The following is a 22,528-nucleotide window of genomic DNA, read 5'->3' as shown; positions in this document are numbered from 1 at the left end:
GATATTTGCACTGTAAAAATAAAAGATATAGTATTTTTCAATTCACCTCTATCGTGTAGTGCACTCTCTATCATGAAAGTGCAAATTACAAATGTAGAATTTATTTTTACATAACTGCTGTCATGGAGTCATCGGGGCGATGCTCTGGAACTACTCCATATGAAGCCAGTCAGGACTCTGGAGGAACATGCTGCCTCCTCTCTCTGAGCATACTGTCTCCAGGGCAAGAAGCTCACACAGCTTCGACCTTCCTGGGTCTGACCTCGGCACATTCAGCATCCCCTTCCAGATCGTGCATTTCCTGCAGCGAGTCTGCCCAGGCGGGGCTCCTGGGGAAGCCAGAGGGCCCTGCCCCCCAACTCTGCAGTCAGACGTGACTCTCAACCAGCCAGTAAAACAGAAGGTTTATTAGTTGACAGGAACACAGCGTAGAACAGAACTTGCTAGCACAGAAATCAGTGACTTTCATCCAAGTCCATCTTGCGGGGGAGGGGAGCCCAGAGCCTGCGCTCTGGTTCTCCCCCTGTGCCCCAAGCCAGCTGAGATTGACTCACTTCCAGCTGCCTGGCCCCTGGCCCCTGCCCTGCCCTGTCCATTGCTCCTCCTCCAGCCTTTGTCTCGCTTCCCAGGCCAAGAGTCACCTGGTCTCATCCCCCTCCTGGGTCTCAGGTTATGAAGGGGCGGCCAGAGCATCCATTCAGGCAGCTGGAGTAGCCCCGCAAAAGTCACACACCCTTATTCCCACCACCTAGATATTGGTGCAGTACACAGGGAAACTGAGGCATGCACTGCATTCATGCAAAACAGTAAGACTCACATAGGCTCACATACAACATAATGGAAAATCCCCACTATGTCACATATGCATTCAAAAACAAAACAATATAAAACTTTAGTGCCTACAAATTGAAGCATGAATGGGCATATGAATGTTTAGAATATCTGGCACGTAAATACCTTGCAACACCGGCTACAACAGTGCCATGCGAACGCCTGTTCGTACTTTTAGGTGACATTATAAAGAAGAAGCGGGCAGTATTCTCTCCTGTAAATGTAAACAAACTTGTTTGTCTTAGCCATTGGCTGAACAAGAAATAGGATTGAGTGGACTTGTATGAGGTGAGAAACAGGCTTTTGAGTTATCACGAAAGCTTGTCTGTTTCACTGACAGAAGTTGGTCCAATAAAACATATCTCATTCACCTTGGCTAGCAGGGTTCATAGGTTTTAAAGATCTCTGCAAATTATGACTGTCATGCTTTTGTCTCTTCTTTTAGACTTTGAAGGGAATTCATAATTTTAGAGCTTCTGGGGACTATGACAATGACTGTACTAATCCTATAACACCTCTTTGTACACAGCCTGACCAAGTTATCAAAGGTAAATGGGTCTTTCAGAACATCTCAAAAAATAATATTGCTAGCAAAAATGGCAGGTGAAGAGGGTAGCGTGACAAATACGGGACCTGTCCCAAAGCGCATACAATTCTTTTGGAGCCTTTCCATTGTCTTCATGGGGCTCTGGATCAGGCCCATATGTATCTGAAAATGCAATATAAAAAATTTGCAGTATAAAACTTTAGTATGGTATGTGAACACTAAGTGGAAGAACAACAACAGAAAATTCCACTGAAAGCATTTAAACTGTTCTCTTATAAACTTAGTGGGGCAGGAATGTGTTGGAATGGGAGGGGTTCGGGAGACGGCTCTTCTAGATACCATCCGTTCAATCTATTTGCTCATTCTAACTTGGTTTATCAGAGATGATGATCAAGGCCTTTGAAAAAATAAGGGACCAGTCCCATGGGTTGGGTGCTAGCCAGGAATGCTGGAGACTTGGGTACAATTCCCTGCTCCATCACAGAGTTCCTGAGAGACCTTGGGCAATTCACTTAGGATATGTCTTCACTGCAGGAAAAAAGTGTGGTTTTTGGGTTAGCTAACTCAAGTTCTCTAATGCTGTTTAAAAAGCAATGAAGACGTGACAACTTGGCTTAGCAGCTCAAGATAAAGCCTATAAGGAAACCTGGGGTTGAACTTGAGCTGCTGACCTGAGTTAAAAGCAGAGTTGCTGTGTCTTCACTGCTATTGTAACCTGAGTTAGCTAACCTCACTTAAACACACACCTTTTTCTGAAGGGTAGATATTCCCTTAATCACTTCCTTACAGTACCTCACAGGGGTATTGAGGATAAATATATTAAAGATTGAATGCCTTATATGCATTTGAGTACCTTAGATAAACAATATGACCAAACAATATGTGAAGATGGATAAATATACATCAGTCATAACGAGGGCAATTTAGCTAAAAAAAAAAAGTTAGCATCTAAAAAATATTAACTTTTTATATTCAGAGTAGACATTTTAATAAAGTTATAATAAATTAAGTGCATGAATTCCTTGGTATTTTGTCTTTGCTATAACCTGAACTACAGAAATTAGCATGTTTTGTATAATAGTATCCTACAACTGTGTGTCAGGCATATTTTTAGCTTGTGAGGTGAACAATATAACTATAAAAAAAAAATTCACTAACCCTTCTCAGCCTTTGATTTTAGGGTTATTCTATTGGTACTTTGTAAACGATGACCATAATGTAAGATCTGTGAGTGATTAAGAGTTGGAAATGTGATTAGTTATTTCAGATAAATATCAAATACTGCTCCCTGTTTAGTACAATTTCAAAATCATTGCCAGAGGTAAAGCCTATAAACGACGTAAAACCTGATCTAAAGTCCACTGAAGTCAATATGGACCTTTCCATTGATTTCAAGGGGCTTTGGATCAAGCCCATATTATAGTCTCTGTAGAGAACCTTTTTCCTGTATTATATTAGCATTGCTGTATAGCAGCGGTTCTCAAACTGTGGGTTGGGACCCCAAAGTGAGTCACAACCCCATTTTAGTAGGGTCACCAGGGCCGGTGTTAGACTGGCCGGGGCCGAACCCGAACCCTACCTCCCGGGCCCAAAGCCCAAGGGCTTCAGCCCTGGGCAGCAGGGCTCAGGTTACAGGCTCCCTACTTGGGGCTGAAGCCCTTGGGCTTTAGCTTTGGTCGCCCCCCTTCCCCCCCCCAGGGCAGTGGGGTTTGGGGTTTGGCCCCCCTCCACCTGGGGTGGCGATGCTCAGGCTTCAGTCTCCCCTCCTAGGGTCATGTAGTATTTTTTTGTTGTCAGAAGGGGGTTGCAGTGCAATGAAGTTTGAGAACCCCTGTTGTATAGCAATAAACTTAACTGAAATTGGTTATTTTATCTTTTGAGTATATTTCATAACAACCCAAAGTGGGTTAAGCAATTGACTGTACAATATATCAACATCATTGTTCAAACACATGTAGATATGTATACACACCATATATTCATTATGTGCTGAAATAGCTTCATGCCAAATTGGTGGAGCTGAGGAATAGCCCCTACTTTTGTAGCAGTCTAACGTTGTTGTTTTTTTAATTAAATGAAATGGCATTGCTGACTTTATTTCTTCTTTATAACTGCTAGGGGGTGCTAGTATTATTCAGTGCCACATTCTTAATGACAAGAGACATATATTAACCAAAGATACAAATAATAATGTGGCATACTGGGATGTATTGAAGGTAAGTGTAAAATTTTGGATTAGACATGTATTAATGGACTTCTGGTCTTCTGTTTCCTTTGCTATTTGTCTGCATGTGAGGTGATGATTGGAGAAAATAGAGTCCTCATTGTGCCACAAAACATAGTGCAAGTATTTTTTAAAGACTCTCATTGATAAAGGATGATATCTGTCTCTTCTTCTGCATTACTGTTCATTCTTACATGAATGTGTTTAAAATTCTGTCTTTAAAATAAAACACTGAATACAATAAGAATGTATGGGGAGAGGGGAACAGATGGACATCAGTCAAAATATTATAATTTAAGGCTACTTTTTTTCACGGAGTTCACAGAAGTCACGGAATCCGTGACTTCCAGTGACCTCTGTGACTTCAGTCCATGGTGGCCAGGAGCTGTGGGGGGCCCCCACAGCTCCCAGCCATCGTGGACAGTGGGGGCTCTCCCAGGCAGCAGGGGCCCACGGAGCTCCAAGCGGGCCCCTGCAGCTGCCTAGCCACTGAGCTGCGGGGGCCCCACACCACGCAGAGCTTCCATTTTGTCATGGTCATTTTTAAAAGTCACGGACAGGTCACGGGCTTCCATGAATCTTTCATTATTGCCTGTGACCTGTCTGTGACTTTTGCTAAAAATATCCATGACAAAATCTTATCCTTAATTATCATCAATAAGCAGCACAAATCCAGGAAATGCCAGTTCAGATTGCATATTTGTGCATATGCCTTCTAAAAAACCTGACTATTGTGGGATCTGCTTGGATGTTTGGTAACACTTTTAAAAAATGCCTGAATTCCATTTACAAAAATGACCAGCACTTAAGCTCCTAAGTCTCTCCAAAAGTCAGTGAGATATGGGCTTTTAAGGCATGTAAGTGCTTTTGAGAAATTGGCATTTTCTCTTGATACATGGAATGCTCCAGACAAAGTTCTATAACAAAGTGCATTAGAATCCATTATAGACTGAAGAAACAGGAATGGAGGTTGAAGAGTGTATTTGTAATAAGTCTGCTTGAAGAATTCCAGAGAAAGAATTGGCCATCTTAATTATCATTTCAAAAAGTTTTTTTTCCTCCTGCTGATAAGAGCTCATCTCAATTGATTAGATTTTTCCTGTTATGCATACTTCCACCTTTTCATGTTCTCTGTATGTATAAATATCTCCTGTCTGTGTGTTCCATTCTATGCATTCGAAGAAGTGAGCTGTAGCTCATGAAAGCTCATGCTACAATAAATTTGTTAGTCTTTAAGGTGCCACAGGTACTCCTGTTCTTTTTTTAGAGGAAAGGTGAGTAACTTTTCTTTCTCCCTTTGTATACTGTCAGTACAAATTGGGCAGATTCACTAGCAGTAGGAAATTGATGAGGAGGCTATCAAATGGCACAACTATAGAAAACTGCTCTCCTAAGGTGGGCATTAGATCTCTTGGCCAGGTCCAGAGATCAATGCTGTGTAAAGGATGAACTGAGCACCTGATAGCATCTTTACATATTTCACTACTGGAACATTCCAAAGGCATGTAGTTGAATGCACCTTGCCTTCAGGGACTGGGATACCCACTAGCTCACAAGAAGTTTCTATATAGATTCAGTCCACTTTAAAACTGGGGATCTGTACTGACTATATTTAAAGCAAAGAGAGAAGAGTTACTCACTTATGACTCCACCCTCCATCCCTACTTCCTGGAACCTATATTCAATTCTGAGAGAGTGTAAGGAACTGAGAGTAAATGATGGTTTTGGTGGAGAGAGGGTCACGTTTACTTATACCAGAGTTTTCCATGACTCGAGAGTATCTGAGAGCCATAGCACTGCTCAGACCTTACTAGAGGTTCCAAACTTAGTGTGCAGGTGCACTCCAGTAGTGGGGGGAGGAGAGAAGGGTGTCTTTACTGACAAGTCTAAGAACAGGTAAGTAATTCTTTCAGATTAAAAAGGAAGTTAAAAATAAAAAGCGCATTTCAAAATCCATTTTTGTATTAATTTGTCAGTAGATCAATAAATACCACTATCAGATTATCATTTTTATAGAACTAGTAGATGCTGAACTTGTAATGAATAGTATTAATGTTCATTCTGTTCCTTTTTTTCTTTGATTCAATCTGTTTTTTTTGTTAAATGAACTACAGTTCAAGGCAAGGCAATGTTCAACACTGGGGAAGGAGTTTATGTTGCTTTAAAGTAGTGTTTCCATACTTCTCTGTTTTAGTGTTTCGAGGGCAGTGGCATCAAGCTATCAAGAAAAATAAAAAGCTTACTTAGCATACAATTTCTGATATGCAAATTAAAGGTTTTAACAGTGGATATGACTGCATATTCAGTATTAAGAAACTTCCATATTTTTTTAATACTCTGGTGTACAGGCATGTAAAGTTGAAGACCTTGGGAAAGTAGATTTTGAAGAAGAAATTAAGAAGAGATTTAAAATGGTGTATGTGCCAAACTGGTTCTCAGTAGACTTAAAAACTGGGGTAAGACACAACTTAAATTCTTTCCTAATTTGGGCATTTGTCATTTCATATGACCATTCATGAAAGCATTCACATATACCCTTTATTAAGCAACCCTTCTATGAGCCATATAAAGCTTTGACTCTAAGATTTAATTTAATGTGTGTGTGGCATAAACTATATTTTGATTATCTGATATATAATTTATCTTTCAATCAACATGTCAATGAATGCTTCTTTGGATCTTGATAACTTGAAAAGTAGTTAATTACAGAATTCTTTGTAAGGAGATAATGTTGGTTTAAACTAATCTTGTACACTGCAATTACTAATGTAATAAAATTTGACAAATGGAGTGTTTGTAGACAGTCTGTGTATAATCAAACACTGCCTTATTTTGTAGTTGCAGTTTAGTGTGTCTTCTGTATACATAAAAGAAACCTGCAGGATTCTTAATACAATATTCATATTGTATTCCTCCCAATGGTCTTCTTTTGACAGATGTTGACAATTACTTTAGATGAGAGTGACTGCTTTGCAGCTTGGGTCTCAGCAAAAGATGCTGGGTTTAGCAGTCCAGATGGATCTGATCCAAAATGTGAGTTTTAATTGAAATTAACATTTCATTCAAACAATACAAAACCCCATTACATAAATTAGTATATTTCTGGCAGATGGTAATTTTGTGCTTGCTTGGACTTCCCCACTTTTCTTGAGACTAAATCCTCCAAATGACTCTCCAGTGAAAATGCACTGACTTGCTTTGTAATGGCAATCTTGTGTTTACTTTGTCTATTTCATTTGTCCATTTCATTTTCCTTCAAAAAGCAAAATGAAAAATGCTAGACATGAAATATCTGAACTAGAGAATAATACTGTAATAAACTCATATCTTAAAATAATTGTTAAAAACAATTCAAGATGACAGGAATTATAGCAAAATTAGCTTTTTCTATAAGACTAAAGACTTAAGGCCAAATCCATAAAACAATTTAGGCATTGCAACACAGCACGGGAGCGCCTAACTTCTAAGTGCTTTGCAACCCATTGGAATCCACAAACCAGAGTTGGGCACAGGGCTCCCTGCTTGGTGCATGGAGAGAGTTAGGCACCTAAGAATGTGATCCACAAAAGCCATAGTGGTAGGTGAGGAGCTGCCTAAGCTAGCCAGTAGCAGATGCCAAGGAAAAAGGTGTGTTCTAAACCCTGTCCCTCAAAGGGAATTAGGTGCCTATCTACATTTTGGATTCCTAGCTGTAGATCCCTTCCTGGAGTCAGGCACTAAGCTGTTTCTTACAAGAAAAATGGCAGCACACACCTAAATCCATGCAAAAGCCCGAGGGGGGCAGGGTGTGTGAGTGGGGAGGGTACAGGAAGTGGCAGCCTCCCTTATAACCTTTAGTCCAGTAGTTAGTGAAATCACCCAGGAAATGGGGGACTCCGGTTCAATTCCCCCCTGTGCCTGGAGAGAAGAGAAGATTTAAACAGGGTTCTCTCATGTCTCAGGCGAGTGTCCTAGCCCATTGGTTCCCAAATGTTTTACCAAAGGCAACCCACCAACAGCTTTGTCTTTCTTTTGTGACCCATCATTTACATATATGCACCCTCTGCCCTGTTACCATAACCCTAATCTTGGCCCAGCATAGAAGGGAGACCTAGATGGATGGGGCTGGGGTTGAAGGGCAAGCCCTCCTTCCCTGTGCAACCTGACACTCAAGGTCTCAGCACCACTCAGGTCTCTCATGAGAGAGGGCTGGCCAGGCCAAACCTAGTGGTGCTGCAGCCTCATGTGCCAGGTTGCAACAACCAGAGTGGGGAACTGGGCCCAGCCCCACTGTGGGGTGAGTGCAAGGCAGGCTTGCTCACCAGTCTCCTCCTTTTCTCTCCACCCCCACCTGAGGCTTTCTGGCCAGGCCAGGCCAGGTGAAGTGTATGTTTGCCTAGGTCAGGGTCAAGTGATGAATTCATCTGGCCCTGGATGTGGCGACCATCTAAAACTTTCCCATAATGCACAGGTGGATTGGGATCAACTATTTGAGAAGCACTGCCCTAACCACTGGACTAAAGGTTAGGGAGGTTGCTGCAGGTGCCTCTTCCTCCTTTCCCCCTTGCAGTTTTGTTTGGAATTAATGTGCTCAGAGCATGTCCACCAGATTGGGCCCAGCCAGCAAGATACGCAAAGGAATGCCTAGTTTCACATGGTTCAAAGATCCTTCTGGGGCTTACGCATGAGATAGGTATTCAAGCTCTTGGAGTGAGGCAGCAGTGCACGTACCCAGAAGCAGAAACTTAGGTGTCAGAAAGACTTTATTGGAAATTTAGGTGCCAAAGGATTTTAGGCACCTTCAGGGTTAGTAGCCAGGGTTTTGAGGATCTCAGTGGTGCCTACAGTGAGGGCAGGTCCATACTCACCGTCCGGGTCGACGCGGTGAGTTCGACTTCTCGGAGTTCGAACTATCGCGTCTGATCTAGACGCGATAGTTCGAACTCCGGAAGTGCCGCGGTCGACTCCGGTACTCCACCACTGCAAACGGCGGTGGTGGAGTCGACGGGGGAGCCGCGGAGTTCGACCCCGCCGCGTCTGGACGGGTGAGTAGTTCGAATTAGGGTACTTCGAATTCAGCTACGCTATTCCCGTAGCTGAATTTGCGTACCCTAATTCGAACCCCCTTTTTAGTGTGGACCAGGCCTGAGAGTTAGACACCTAACTCCATTTGTGGATCTGGGCCTAAGTCCCTGACCCTGAGATGAACTCCACATCAGTGGACCTCAGTGCCAGCATGGAATTCGTTGCAGGCTTGGGACCTAACTTTTTTTTAAATGTTCAATTTCTCTTGCATTATCTTCTTAAGCTTTGATAAGAAATACAAACTATTGGCTTATATTAACCATCTGTGAATTAAAAACCTGGAGAGTTGTCTTTTTCTCTAAACTGGCTATATGTGTCAGTGATTTTACATAATTATATTCTGTGTTTTCAATCATGTGTTATAGTGAATCTTGGAGGGCTTCTACTACAAGCTCTTCTAGAGTATTGGCCTAGAACACACATCAATCCAATGGATGAAGAGGAAAATGAAATAAATCATGGTTAGTGTTCACCTGTACAATATAGGAATCTTTCAGTCCTTTTGTCTCTATCAGTCATAGCTATTTTGTTCTACATGAGTTTTTATAGTTTGTCTCTACACGTACAATAGCTTTTAATATAACATTGCTTTGGAATGTTTCAAGTAGCACTCCTCCACTAACAATAGTGCTTTTAAAAGCCTTTGGAATGCCACAATAAAGAGGAAGCAATTGAAAAGCTGATCCTGCATTGAGGGTGAATTTACAGAAACACTATTAGTTGGCAGTTAAAAAAAAATTCTGGCAAAATTAAGAGGTTGGGCTTTTAAGGGAGAGAATAAATTCCTTAAGTTCTAAACAGGGCAGAGGAATGAAAGTAATTCAGTTATGCTTTTCTGAGTAAGTGTCCAGGGCACATTGCCTAATTTGCTTGTAGACATTACTGGGTAGTATAAACTAATAAATAGCAGTCATGTTTGTTGGAATGTGTTATACTGAATGGGTGTTTGAAAATAGAATTATGTACTGACCCAGGAGGCTACCTTCTGGAGTAATCTACAAAGGAAAGGTGAGGTTAACAATAGGGTTATGTAAATGGCAAACAAGATAGGTGGGTGGATTTGGCAGTAAATAAGAGAATCTGTAGCTCAAAGGCTTGGAAGCTGATTGGTAGAGCCTTTCACTGGGACACAAGTTCACATCCAACCAGAGCCAAAGCAATTCAAAAGTTTTCTGCGTCCATTGGCTATTTAATGGTCTTCATAAAATGAGGTGGTTTAAATTCAGATGTCTTACAGATGTTTACCGTACAAAACTATTAGTTTTGGTAATCTCTTGGTTCTTTTATCAGATTGGCCTTCAACTGAAATCCTTGTCATGTGTTGGAATAAATTTAATGTGGAAATTGGAAAAAGTTTAATAATTGGAGGAGTGAAATTCTGGAACAACCTTCCAATAGGAATAGTTGGGACAAACTAACTAGGTTTAAGATGCAGTTTGATAAAATTATGAATGAGATTATATGATAAAATTGCTTGCTATAGCAAGTGACTGGACTTGGTGACCTAGGAGGTCCCTTCCAGTCCTATATTCCTATGGATTATGTGGGTTTAACTACTATTTCACTCACAGTATGGTCTCAGAATGGGGTTGAGGCAGGCTATTTTGGAGGCTCTTGCATTGTTACTTCCTGTGCTGTGTATTTAGAAGGCTTAAGGGCTTGTCTTCATTGCTGTGCTAAATTGGCGCCGCTGCGATTGATGCAGCCGTGTCAATTTAGCGCATCTGGTGAAGACATGCTACGTCAATGGGAGCATGCTCTCCCGTCAGTATAGTGCAGTGTAGACACCATGTTAAGTCGATGTAAGTTATGTTGCTCAGGGAGGTGGTTTTTTCACACCCCTGAGCAACATAACTTAAGCAGTAGTGTAGACAAGCCCTTAGTCTTGGGGTGGGAAGAATGAGTGGCAATTTACAAACTTTTCCAGTTATTAGAGACATGATTCTCCTATAGACTTGTGAATAGTAGTGTACTTTAGTAGTACTAGTCAGGTAAATAAGTATTGTAAAACCAGGTTCTAAATTTGCCTTTAAAATATTAAAATTTAACAATACAAAGCAAATACTTAATAATGGCTTGGGAAATCAAAAGTGCACTGGCGGTCTCTTGGATCAGTGATATTGTTAATAGAGAGCTGAGGGACCACACAAAGACTGTGGCTAGGCAAGCTGAATCCTAACTATTTTAGTAATAAAATACTTCATTAATTTTGTAGTCTGGGGAAAAAACTCAGGGAGAAAAGTGTTCATAGTTTTCTTGGAGTCACCATTATGAAAAATAAGTTGGAGGACGCAGGTTTGAAATCTGCTTATTAACAAAAAGGGATGTCTGTTGGCATCTATGTTTTTTGAAGCATTTGAGAACAGGGTCATGATGTATGCTGAGGTAGCACCATTCCCCGACCTTACTTGCAGTGGGATTTTTTTTTTTAAGCTGAAATTTCCACTGCCTCCAAAAAAGAGTTTGATATTTTTTTTAAATAATTCAGGGAGGTAACAAATTATTTTAAAGAAATTTTTAACCCCCCCAAATTTCTCCCTTCTGATTTCTAGAATGATTTTATTTTGTTTCTGATGAGCTCTGGGCATGGAAATATACAATAGTGTTATCTCTAGACTTTACTCTTGGCTATGAATTCTGATCCTCCTTTTATTTTATGCTCTGCTCGTAATGAGCTAAGCAGTCTTTTTGGAACTCATATCACCCACAGGAACCCATATTATTCAATGTTCTGGTATGTTGTAGCATTCAACAGAATATTAAAACTTGGTAATTGGTGGATTTCAGATACCACATAAATAAGTCTGGGTTCTTTTCTGACTGAAAGGCATTGCACCCAAACAGTCTTTGTCCACATTTTTCAGAGAACTTTACATTGCACTGCAAAATAATAATTTATCAAATCATTTCATTTTGAAAGCTGTAGTCAGTCTGTAACAAGTGAATCACCAATACTGCTCTTTTAATCTGACCCTCTGCATCTGAAATGTCATCAGTCACTTCTGGTTGTATAGTCCATATACATGAACCTGATCAATAATTAATGGAATGTATGGTGCAGTGAAATCAAGATGTCTCTTCAAGTTCTCCTGGTCCTCTGTTTTAGAGTGGAGTGGTAGTTAGGTGGGAAAGCAGAGAAGATGCTTGTTAAGACGTTGCTTTGTGGTGTTCAAGGCTTTGGATGTGAAATAATTGCCTTTGCAGAATGATTTTTTTTCTTGTTCACCTCTAAAGTAAGGGTCATTCAATTCCCCCAGATACTTACACCTCTGTATTGCTCAGAAACTGGGGGAAACTGATAGTAAATCAATGTCCCATTCATGGCCCCTATTCTCTTGTACATCAAACATTTGAGATCTGCCTCCTATGAAGTTATAATGTATTAATTGTGCTTTGGTATTTCTCATGAAATATTTAAGTGTTGGAAATTTTGGTTTGAGAAATCAACACTTCATCTTTGCATGTGTTTTATTTCCTTTTTTAAATTCATCACTGTATTGAAAATAGACAATAACTTATGTTAGTCTGTATACTTGGCTCTAAAACTAGGTATATAGTCTTGGTGTATATTTTTCCATAGTGAATGGAGAGCAGGAGAACAGAATACAGAAAGGAAATGGATACTTTCAGGTACCACCACATACACCAGTTATCTTTGGTGAAGCAGGAGGACGCACTTTGTTCAGGTACAGAAATTCAGAGAATGCAGTATGGCTAAAGCAATAGAATTATTTTCTTGTTGGCTCTTGGACAATTTCAGAAATGAATCAATGTCCAGGAAATAGAAGCTTGATCATACAAAGTTGGTTTGTGGCTGATAATATCATTCCATAGTCAAACTAGGAACATCTAGATCAGGGGTTGGCAACCTTTCAGAAGTGGTGTGCCGAGTCTTCATTCATTCACTTTAATTTAAGGTTTTGCATGCCAGTAATACATTTTAACGTTCTTAGAAGGTCTCTTTCTATAAAAGTCTATAATATATAACTAAACTATTGGTGTATGTAAAGTAAATAAGATTTTTAAAATGTTTAAGAAGCTTCATTTAAAATTAAATAAAATGCAGAGCCCCATGGACCGGTGGCCAGGACCCAGGCACTGTGAGTGCCACTGAAAATCAGCTCGCCTGCCGCCTTCGGCACCTGTGCCATAGGTTGCCTACCCCTGCTCTAGATTCCAAATCATCAAGACATGGTTTATTACAAGGTCATGAATTGTAGCTTTAGCTCACGAAAGCTCATGCTAAAATAAATTTGTTAGTCTTTAAGGTGCCACAAGTACTCCTGTTTTTTTTTTGTGTGGATACAGACTAACACGGCTGCTACTCTGAAATCTTACAACTCTTGTTGATTTATAGCTCTGAGAGCACTTCCTGTACACCATCCGTCCTATAGGCTAATTAACAACAACCTAAAGCTGATCCATTTTCCTCCTAAGACTATTTAATGTACCCCTTAAGTTCTAGCAGGGCTTAATGTATAATTATTGTCTTTTTTTTATGGTACTGCAGTGTTAGTCTGCAAGGGTGAGATTTTTTTTTTCTTTTCTGATCCACTGATGTGGGGAACTTCTCCTAAAAGTATATTTGCTGGCCTATCAGAGTGCTCTTAAGTCTGACCAGTCAAGTAATATGAGATCTTATCATGCCACTCTGATTACCATCCGTCTTGCCTTTTACACCACTTTGATTCCAGCATGACTTTAGCAGCTAATATATCATGATGAATATCCCTGGGATGCCAGGCTCTTGAATGTCATAAAGCATTCATGTTTATCCCTGGTAACCGAGGAAATCCGTTCTTAAATTAAGACTTTTTTCAGTCTAGGTTTCTTCATTTTCTAGAACTTAATATAGCACATCCCAAGCCTGGGAACAGTGTAACTTTCAGATCACAGGTCATTCAAGTAAAATGAGGATACATTTTCTATTTAAAATTGAACCCCATTCCCGCAGCTCTTAATCCTTTTGAGTTATAAGTAAGGATTCCAGACCTTCAGTTTGATCTGCACTGGCAGATGCTTATGTCTACAGAAAGTTCCATTCAATCAGTGGGGCTCTACACAAGGGCAAGGGCACATATCAAACTTGAAGGATTGGAGCTAGAATGTATATACTTGTTTGGTTGGTTTTTTTAAACAATTTATTTTGGATTTAAAGTTCATTTAAACAAAATTCCTAAAACACTAATGTTGCTTAACTGGTGGTTATGGAACTATTATTTTTTCATCGATTAACTGATTATTTTACTAATATCTGTATTTGCCTATCACTGTTTATGCACACTTTTTTAATCTTTGCACTTAGGTTCTGTAATTTATGTGCTGTACAGCAATTTTCTTCTCGATGCTTAAATGTATTGTTTACAAAACTCATTTCTGTATATTTTAGATTATTATGTCGGGATTCAGGTGGTGAAACTGAATCTATGCTGCTTAATGAAACTGTGCCACAATGGGTAATTGACATCACTGTGGATGTAAGTGTCATTAGGTATAGACTTTGCCCTTCTTTTAAAGGTGAACTGCAAAGGAATTTAACTAGACTCCAGCATCTCAAGTAATGTATATTGAATATCTTCAGTAATCAGACCTAATGGGGTATTCAAGGCATTACTAGCTCTTCTCATATACCACTGAAATTCAGCCTCACTACAGGTTGCTGGCACCTGCCCATTGTAAACCCCTACTTCCCAGCATGCACTGCGCTTATGTTCCATAAACCAATAGGAACCAGAGTGATGTGTCAGATAGAGGTCTCCTTCAACTTAATTTTAAAGCCTGACCTTGACTGAAACCCAATCCAGGAGTGTCAGTTTGTCATTTTCAGAACCAACCCAAACCCAACACTCCCCACCCCCAAACCTATGTCAGCATTGTCACCTGCGGCTTGGCCTAGTGGGGGCTTGCCACTCCCCATGTCTGTGTTCTGTCTCCAGCTGCTTTCTGCCTGTGGGCTTGGCATGGCAGATGTTGTGTGCCCCACTTCTGCTGGCTGCTGCCACTGTGCAATGAAGTAAGCATGCTGACAAATCACAGCCTCCAGGTGCTGGTGACAGTGCTGACAGGTTTTGGGGGAAAGTGTTGGGTTCAGGTTGCATCAGTTCTGAAAATGACTCAGCACTGGCAGTTTGGGTCTGGGTCAGGTTTTAAAATTAGGCCTGTGAAGATCTCTATCTTAAACACCACCTTGGCTTCCTCTCAAACAAGCCAGCTTCATGGGGTCTCCTAGTTGATGGGGAAAATGACCAACATTGTGTCTACGGGGGTGTCACTTACTGGCATATTGAAATAAGAGGAATTTGGGGGAGTCCAAGAGAGGAAAAGTTACATTTTTTTGAGTTAGAACCATACTAAATGTCCCTCATAGTCTGGTTGGGCTGAAGTGTTCTTCACGTGTCTGGAATTTGATTCAATTTCTTAAGAAAACACCTTCTAAGAAACCTGATTTCTGATGCTGTATTCCAGATACTCAGTCTTTTTTCTTTAAAACTTAGTTCTTTTTTAAACAAAATATTTAGTGTTTTGACTTTATCGTTTAGAAGTGCTGTACACTTTACACCCACCTGCTTCCACTGAAATGAGCTCCAACTTGTATAAAAGCTAGGTAAACAAAGGACTTGCATGAGATAGATCTGAGCTCCTCAGAAGCTTAAGCAGTTCAAAGAAAAGTTGTCCTCAGTGGTTGTGCTAAAGAAAATCTCATTTTTATTTGATATAATAATACACATATTAGGTAAACGCACTTTCCAATTGGAAATAATGACGTGAATATAATTTGTGTGATGCCAATTGTTACTAAATGTAACATTTTGTTTCCTTTTAGAAAAATATGCCCAAATTCAATAAGATTCCCTTCTACCTTCAACCTCATTCATCTTCAGGGGCAAAAACTTTAAAAAAGTACGTATATATTTTTGACTCTTAATATTTCAGAGATACTGATATTACAGACTCGTAAAAGGGTATGCCAAAGAGAATAACAGTACCCTTGGTTAATCCAGAGAACAACATTGGACGTGCTGTCTCCATTCTTGTGAGAGACGGTATTTAGTGTTACAGGACAATATCCTGCTACACTGGATGATATAAAAATATTTTAAAGATCTGGGAGATAGTGTAGTTGTAAATGGCAGTGGCTTAAATTAATTGTACTTTAGAAGGTTTTACCTTAGTATTAATAACGAGATTTGAGTTGGTACCATAACATATTTTTGGCTGGATCAAACCCAGTGGTTTAGCTAATCCTGTATCCTATCTCAAACAGATGCTTTAATCAGAGAAAGATGCAAGAAACTCCAGAGTAGGCAGGCTTGGGAGAACCTGCCCCTCACATTAGATGTCATCCTGGTTTCTAATGGTTAGAAATTGGCTTGAGCCCTGAAGCATGAGTTTTTTAAATGTTTGCTGTCTTTTAATTATGACAACCATGTGTATTCTTGATATTCCTATAAACATCCAGTCCCTCTTTGAACCTGGATAAGTTCTTGGCCTCAACAACTTCCTGTGGCTGGAGTTCCACAGTTTAATTACTTGTTGCCTACAAAAGTATTTCCTTTTATCAGTTTGAATTTTCTACCCTTTTAGCTTTATCGAATGTCCCTTGTGTTATAAGATAGAGAACACAGAAATTCCTGACCTCCCTTCTGTTTACAAGTCATTATTTTATATACTTTTATCATCTCCCCTATAATTCATCTCCTTTCTAAGGTAAACATTCCAAGTCTTTTCAGTCTCTCTTCATCTGAGTTTTGCCATGCAAGATCTTGATCATTCTTGTTGCTTGTCTCTGAACAACCTCTAATTCTGCAATATGCTTTTCAGATAAGGTGCCTGGTACTGCACACAGTATTCCAGATGGTGATGAGTCTTCACCATTGATTTATATAAAGGCATTATTATAAAGATATTATTTTAGATTATAAACAGTATAATACAAACAACTATCGCAAACACCATTGCACAGGATACTGTGAAGATAAGTGTTTGAAAGGCTAAATCTGGTGTTTCACAACTTTTAATTACCTTGTACAGAGATCGATTGTCAGCTAGTGACATGCTGCAGGTCAGAAAAGTGATGGAGCATGTTTATGAGAAAATCATAAACCTGGATAATGAATCTCAGACGACTAGCTCCTCCAATAATGAAAAAGCTGGAGAACAAGAGAAAGAGGAGGATATTGCTGTGTTAGCAGAAGAAAAGATTGAACTCTTGTGCCAGGACCAGGTAAGTTGACATAAGCACTCATTTAGGCCTTCTTGCAAAAATCAGATGATCAATAGTAAATCATTTGTGAACCTCTAGGTACTGTTCGTAAAATGTACTACAGGTAAACTATTTTAACAAATGCCTTTGAAACTAAATTTTATATTATGAACTCAAATGTTAACTGATAATACTATTTTGCTTTTTGCATCTAAAGCATGGGTGGTGTGACAAAGTTCCTCCTCTACCTTGGTGGGTCCTGCACTTATTGGGGGATTTTCTCGCCTCAGGGATTCACAGCAGCTCTCAGTTTGGCCACTTTTGTGGCTCAAATCTGCTGTTTTATTCAGATAACCTCATCACCGGCCAGCATGGGGAAAAGGAAGGAGAACAATCCTTGCAGTCTCTGCTGATCCACCATGTGGGTCGGGGAACAGCCCAGAGACCTTCGCCTCTGGTGGAACCCACAGTCCAGGTCAATTCCTCCTGTGTCTGATCAGGAGTTAGGAGGTTTGGGGGAAACCCGGGCCCGCCCTCTACTCCAGGTTCCAGCACAGGGCTCTGTGGACTACAGCTGTCTAGAGTGCCTCCTGGAACAGCTGTGTGACAGCTACAACTCTCTGGGCTACTTCCCCATGGCCTCCTCCCAACACCTTCTTTATCCTCACCACAGAACCTTTCTCCTGGTGTCTGATAATGCTTGTACTCCTCAGTCCTCCAGCAATACACCACCTCACTCTCAGCTCCTAGTGCCTCTTACTCCCAGCTCCTGTCATGCATACCATAAACTGAAGTGAGGTCCTTTTTAAACTCAGGTGCCCTGATTAGCCAGCCTGTCCTAATTGATTCTAGCAGTTTCTTCTTAATTGTCTCCAAGTGTCCTAATTAGCCTGCCTGTCTTAATTGGTTCCAGCAAGTTCCTGCTTGTTCTGGAACTGCCCTGTTACTTTACCCAGGGAAAAGGGATCTACGTCATCTGGGACAAATATATCTACCTTCTCACACTCTCCTGTAACCATCTGGCCTGACCCTGTCACAGTGGATAAATGGCATCACCAAATGTCTAGATCACAGAATTTTGGTGGTTGAACTGTATTCTCTTTTGGGGCCTAATACTCCAAACCCTTGCTCATGCTAATAATCATATTAACCATATACTAGCTATATTGATATGAATAGTAAACACAGATGACGGTACTTTGTTATTCTTGGAGATCACAGGCTTTAAAGAAGAGTTCCGTTGAGGAGGGCCTTAAGCTGCTCATGTTTGTTGGATACCAGTTAGTGTTGTGTAGCGTATACCTCTCTTCCAGACAAAATTATTTAGAAAGCTGTAAAACCAGACTAGGAACAAATTAGTTTTAAAAATCATTTCACATTTTCATCTATTGTATGCCTCCTAGAATTTGATATCAGTCAGAATGCTCATCTGCAATAAATTGTAATCACACTTCTGTATAACATCATTAAGATTAACTAAGCAAATAAACTATGGGGTTTAGAATATTGTTACATTTCTAGTCAAGTTCAAAATCTGTCTGACTTCAGAGCATATCTTTATATTGCCTGTTAGGTTTAGTAGTAAAATTATTTAGTGGCAATATGTGCAATAGCACAGCAAGAGGCATTGCTACTTTGGAAGCAGGTTTCAAAGTTCCTTGGATCACAAGTGAAAGGAGTGTAATAGTCTCAGTTATGGGGGGAAGACGGTAGATATTCAGATTCAATAAGTTAAAGCCATCCAAATGGCACCCCTGCTCCAGCTCCACTAATACCAGTATTACAGTACATTTTATAGACAGTAAGGTGGGACTCAAGCAGCAGCATTTTTCTTATTTGCCTATCTATACATTTTGATGTTTACTGACATTTACTGTTAATCATTCCAAGCCTATATATGCTGCTGGTGGTGCTCTCTAATGTATATTAGCCCATTGGCACCAGTCCTCCTTCGTTCGGTGTACCACTGTCAGCCTAGAATATGCTTGTCTGAAAATCAAAACTTCCAGCATCCAAAGATTTAACATCTACCAGTCTTCTGCAATAAAATATAAATTCTCTTATATTGCAGGTTTTGGATCCAAATATGGACCTTCGAACTGTTAAGCACTTCATATGGAAGAGTGGTGGTGATCTGACACTTCATTACCGACAGAAATCAACGTGAAAGGAATGATGGACTCAAATGGTTGTTCATTTACTTGACCTTACTGTACTGGTTCCAAGAGTAGTACTATAGAAGCCCACTGAACCCTAAGGTAGATGAGACTTCTAATGGCTCAGTATGGACCAGAGAGTATACATTTAATAATTGAAGTGACTAATAGATCTGTAATATAGAGAAAAAATCTATATGACTTAAACTAAAGTCTGTCCTAGTTAAGGCACAGCAAGTGAAATGAGAAGTCCCTAGTGGTTCGTTATGTGAGGTGTACAGAGAACAGATGACGATCCAGTGCAGACTTTTGCTTCCTTCTTGTTTTGTTTTTTCCAGAGCATTAAATTTTCATCTGCTCGGGCTTGATATGAAACACGGTTTTGGCCATATTAGTCACTATGTTCATAATGCATGCACTGTATTTTTTTGAATACATTCCATTCGTACATTACCTACAATGATTTTTCACAGGTTATTCATAAAAATAATTTTTACCACTTTGAGAAATCTCAAAACACCGAAAGCTATTGCACACTTGAAAGTAGCCCATTTAATTGTAAGTCAAAAGTTAACATAATTAGAATTGTTTTAATACTGCAGTTCAAACGTTCTTATATAGAGAGCTATTGACATTTAGATTAAGAACACTAGAGAAATATTATAGCAGGGTCAGTCCAGTGATGCTGTGCATCATAATAGAATAAACATGTTTTGCAAAATTTAACAGATTTTTTTAAGAAATTTAATTCTTCCTGCACTGTGTCCTTATTTTAAAGACACGCTAGTTGGAATTCCAAGAAACTGCTCTATACTTCTGTGGCATTTTGTTAAAAAACCTTAAGACCATTCTGAAAATTTGAACTTTATTTGTTGATATCAGCAGCAAATTTCATATCTATGATATAAAAGCATTTGTGTCCTTTTTTCCCCAAGTTTTATATGCAGATTTTGTTGTTATAGCTGTACACATCTTTTCATGTTCTTTCTAAAAATCTAAGGCTTTCATATATTAATAGTAGCCTTGTATAAAGTTTAACTTACTGGGGGAGGGAAGCATTTCAGCTTTTGGCAAGAAAATTTGGGACTGTCCCAAAAGACTATTTGTAACCAAAACAAATTAAAAATCCTCACCACAAAATTGTGTAAAATGATTCTTGTCTGAAAGAGAAGCACAAGTGCCTTCAGAGGGCAGTATATTTATTCAGGTTTCTTCAGGAGACATGCTCTTGCCCTTCCTGTGTTTTGCTATCAGGATTTAGGCTGGGGCCTACAGAAAGTCCCAGATACACTAGTTTACTGGGATTTTATAGTGATCAAATGACACAAAAACAAGAAAAAAATCCACTGTCATATGTTGTTTGAAAAATATCTAAATACATTATGTCCTGGACAAAGTCACCACTTAAACAAGAGGGTCTGGTTAAGAATTAAGCTAGCATGTCTTTTTCCCTTCCTTGAAAGAAAGTCAAATTTAATTTTTAAGCCCCATTTCTGTGCATACTCCATTTGACACAATTGTGCTATATTGCACATTTTTAGTGATATTTGTGAATTAAATGGTTTAGCAGAACTGTGTAACTTTTATTAATAAATTGTCCTGAATTATATTTATTAATAGCAGAGGTCTATGCTTTGTTCTAATAGACAGTGATTCTTTCTGGTTGTCTTGCTGTCCCTTTGTATACATTGTAACCGCTCCCAGTTCATTCGTTCTTTTTTTTTTTTTTTTTTTTTGGTCTGAAATCAGCCAAGGTTACTGTTCCAAACATCCCAATAATGCAGTTTCAGGAAAGATTGAAGGGAGTCTGCAATGCCAAAAGGGTGAATGATCTGTATTTCACAGTTGTACAGAATAAAAGGCTTTAGTTAAAATATTTAAAAGTTGTTTTGATCATTCATTGGTTCACTTATGCAACCCTGGGGTTGTCATTTTTTTCACCCTTTTCCCAAAGGACATATAAATCCTTGTCTAATTTTTAAGGAAGTTGCACAGTCGGGTTCCCAGTAGCTTAAAAATAATTGCAGTGAAATGCACACAGTAATTTATGCAGATTTTGTAATGCAGCATAAGATAGTTGAATGTGACTACAGGAAGGAATATATGCTGTTTCTCAAGGGATAATGCTTGCAACAAGAAAACAAAATTAAGGGAACATAAGCAGGAAAAAGTTGAAAAGACTCCTTAGCGTGTGGTTCATCCCAGGCTTACAGACCCTGGGAGCAGAGCTCTGTTTTCCCAAAGACATTGTCCCTACTCTGTTGCCAAAGTAGCCCTTTACCCCGAGTATCTGTACAATGGGAGGAGGCAGCAGAGCTGAGTTTAAACTCTCCTTTACCCAAGAATACATTTACAAACAAGTTCACTTGCTGTAAACCCTGATGGAGGGTGGGGGCCTGTAGTGAGGCGGCCTGGCTCCCAGCCACCCCAGAGAAGGACGAGCCCCTCCGGATGCCAAAGTGGGCGGAGCCACTGGAGCCTGCGCCCACCCCCCAGAGGTCAAGGCGCAGGGCAGGAAGTATAAAAGCCCAGCCCCAGGGCTCAGAAGCGGCCTGGCCACCGGAGAGGCCAGGCGCTGATGCCCTAGCTCCCGCTGGGGAGACTCCTGCCGCCTGTGACCGACCCGAGGACAGGACATACCTGCGGAGGCTGGATGCCAACCAGATGCCGGAAGAGCCAGTAAGCCGACTGGTACAAAGGGACCCAGAGGAGCTGCCCAGGTTACTCCTCGCTCAGTATCCTGAGGAGCCCATGGTGTTGGACACCGTGGAAGACGCCGCAGAGACGCAGGTACTGGTAGAGGGGGAGGTCAGAAGTAGCCCGGGGGCAGCCGACCCTAGTCTGGCTGCAGCACACCCAGAGCCAATGTCAGTGTGTTGCGGCCAGGATCCCCACTGACACAGCAGCAGACGGCCTGCCGCTGTTAGGGCCCCGGGCTGGGACGCAGTCGAGTGGGTGGGCCTGCGTCCCCCCTGCCACCCCACTCACGGGTGGCAGCCTCCCCCTCGCCCCAACACTCAGGACCTAGGGCCTGGGCCTAATACTGAACTGTTTGCTCAGCCCCTGCCTGAGGGTTTGAGCCCTGAACTGTTGTTTGTTGCCCGCCCTGCCCTAGGGCCTGGGCTTACAATACGGAACTATTTGCTCAGCCCCTGCCTGAGGGCCTGAGCCCCTGACTGTTTCCTGCTCCACCAGGCTAATTCACCAACTCACTGGACTCGTGTAGTGAGGCGGCCTGGCTCCCAACCGCCCCAGAGAGGGGCGACCCAACAGCGGATGCTTACAGGGCCCTAGGGTGGTACTGTATTGTAATTAATCACAAGTGTTTACCTTCATTAAAACGTGAGGTGTAGCTCATTAAACGAGCAATTCACAATCCTTTTGCTGTCAGCATTCATATTTTCACAAACTAAAGTTTATAGACGAGTGGCTTGTTTTAATTTCCTAGACAGAGGTTCCGAAACCCTGTTCTTTGGACTCTGGTGAGCCAGCAGAGCAGAGTT

At 40.6% G+C, this 22,528-nt stretch overlaps 1 protein-coding gene across 1 annotated transcript in view; it reads left to right on the top strand.

Annotated features, from left to right (window-relative positions):
- WDR48 (WD repeat domain 48) overlaps window positions 1-20,901 on the top strand; it is a 50,398-nt gene extending 29,497 nt beyond the window's left edge. Inside the window, exons 10-19 of the mRNA XM_039524421.1 lie at window positions 1,277-1,379; window positions 3,497-3,594; window positions 5,951-6,058; window positions 6,539-6,635; window positions 9,032-9,127; window positions 12,247-12,352; window positions 14,056-14,143; window positions 15,490-15,566; window positions 16,698-16,890; window positions 18,941-20,901. Coding sequence (XP_039380355.1) covers window positions 1,277-1,379; window positions 3,497-3,594; window positions 5,951-6,058; window positions 6,539-6,635; window positions 9,032-9,127; window positions 12,247-12,352; window positions 14,056-14,143; window positions 15,490-15,566; window positions 16,698-16,890; window positions 18,941-19,036 — 1,062 coding nt within the window. The 3' untranslated portion in view covers window positions 19,037-20,901. The remainder of the gene's footprint in view (window positions 1-1,276; window positions 1,380-3,496; window positions 3,595-5,950; window positions 6,059-6,538; window positions 6,636-9,031; window positions 9,128-12,246; window positions 12,353-14,055; window positions 14,144-15,489; window positions 15,567-16,697; window positions 16,891-18,940) is intronic.
- The last annotated feature ends 1,627 nt before the right edge of the window (window positions 20,902-22,528 follow it).

Source organism: Mauremys reevesii, linkage group 2, assembly GCF_016161935.1.
Source record: "Mauremys reevesii isolate NIE-2019 linkage group 2, ASM1616193v1, whole genome shotgun sequence".
NCBI classification, from domain to species: domain Eukaryota; kingdom Metazoa; phylum Chordata; order Testudines; family Geoemydidae; genus Mauremys; species Mauremys reevesii.
The sequence above is the reverse complement of the archived record's forward strand: the minus strand, read 5'-3'. Positions and strand labels throughout refer to the sequence as shown.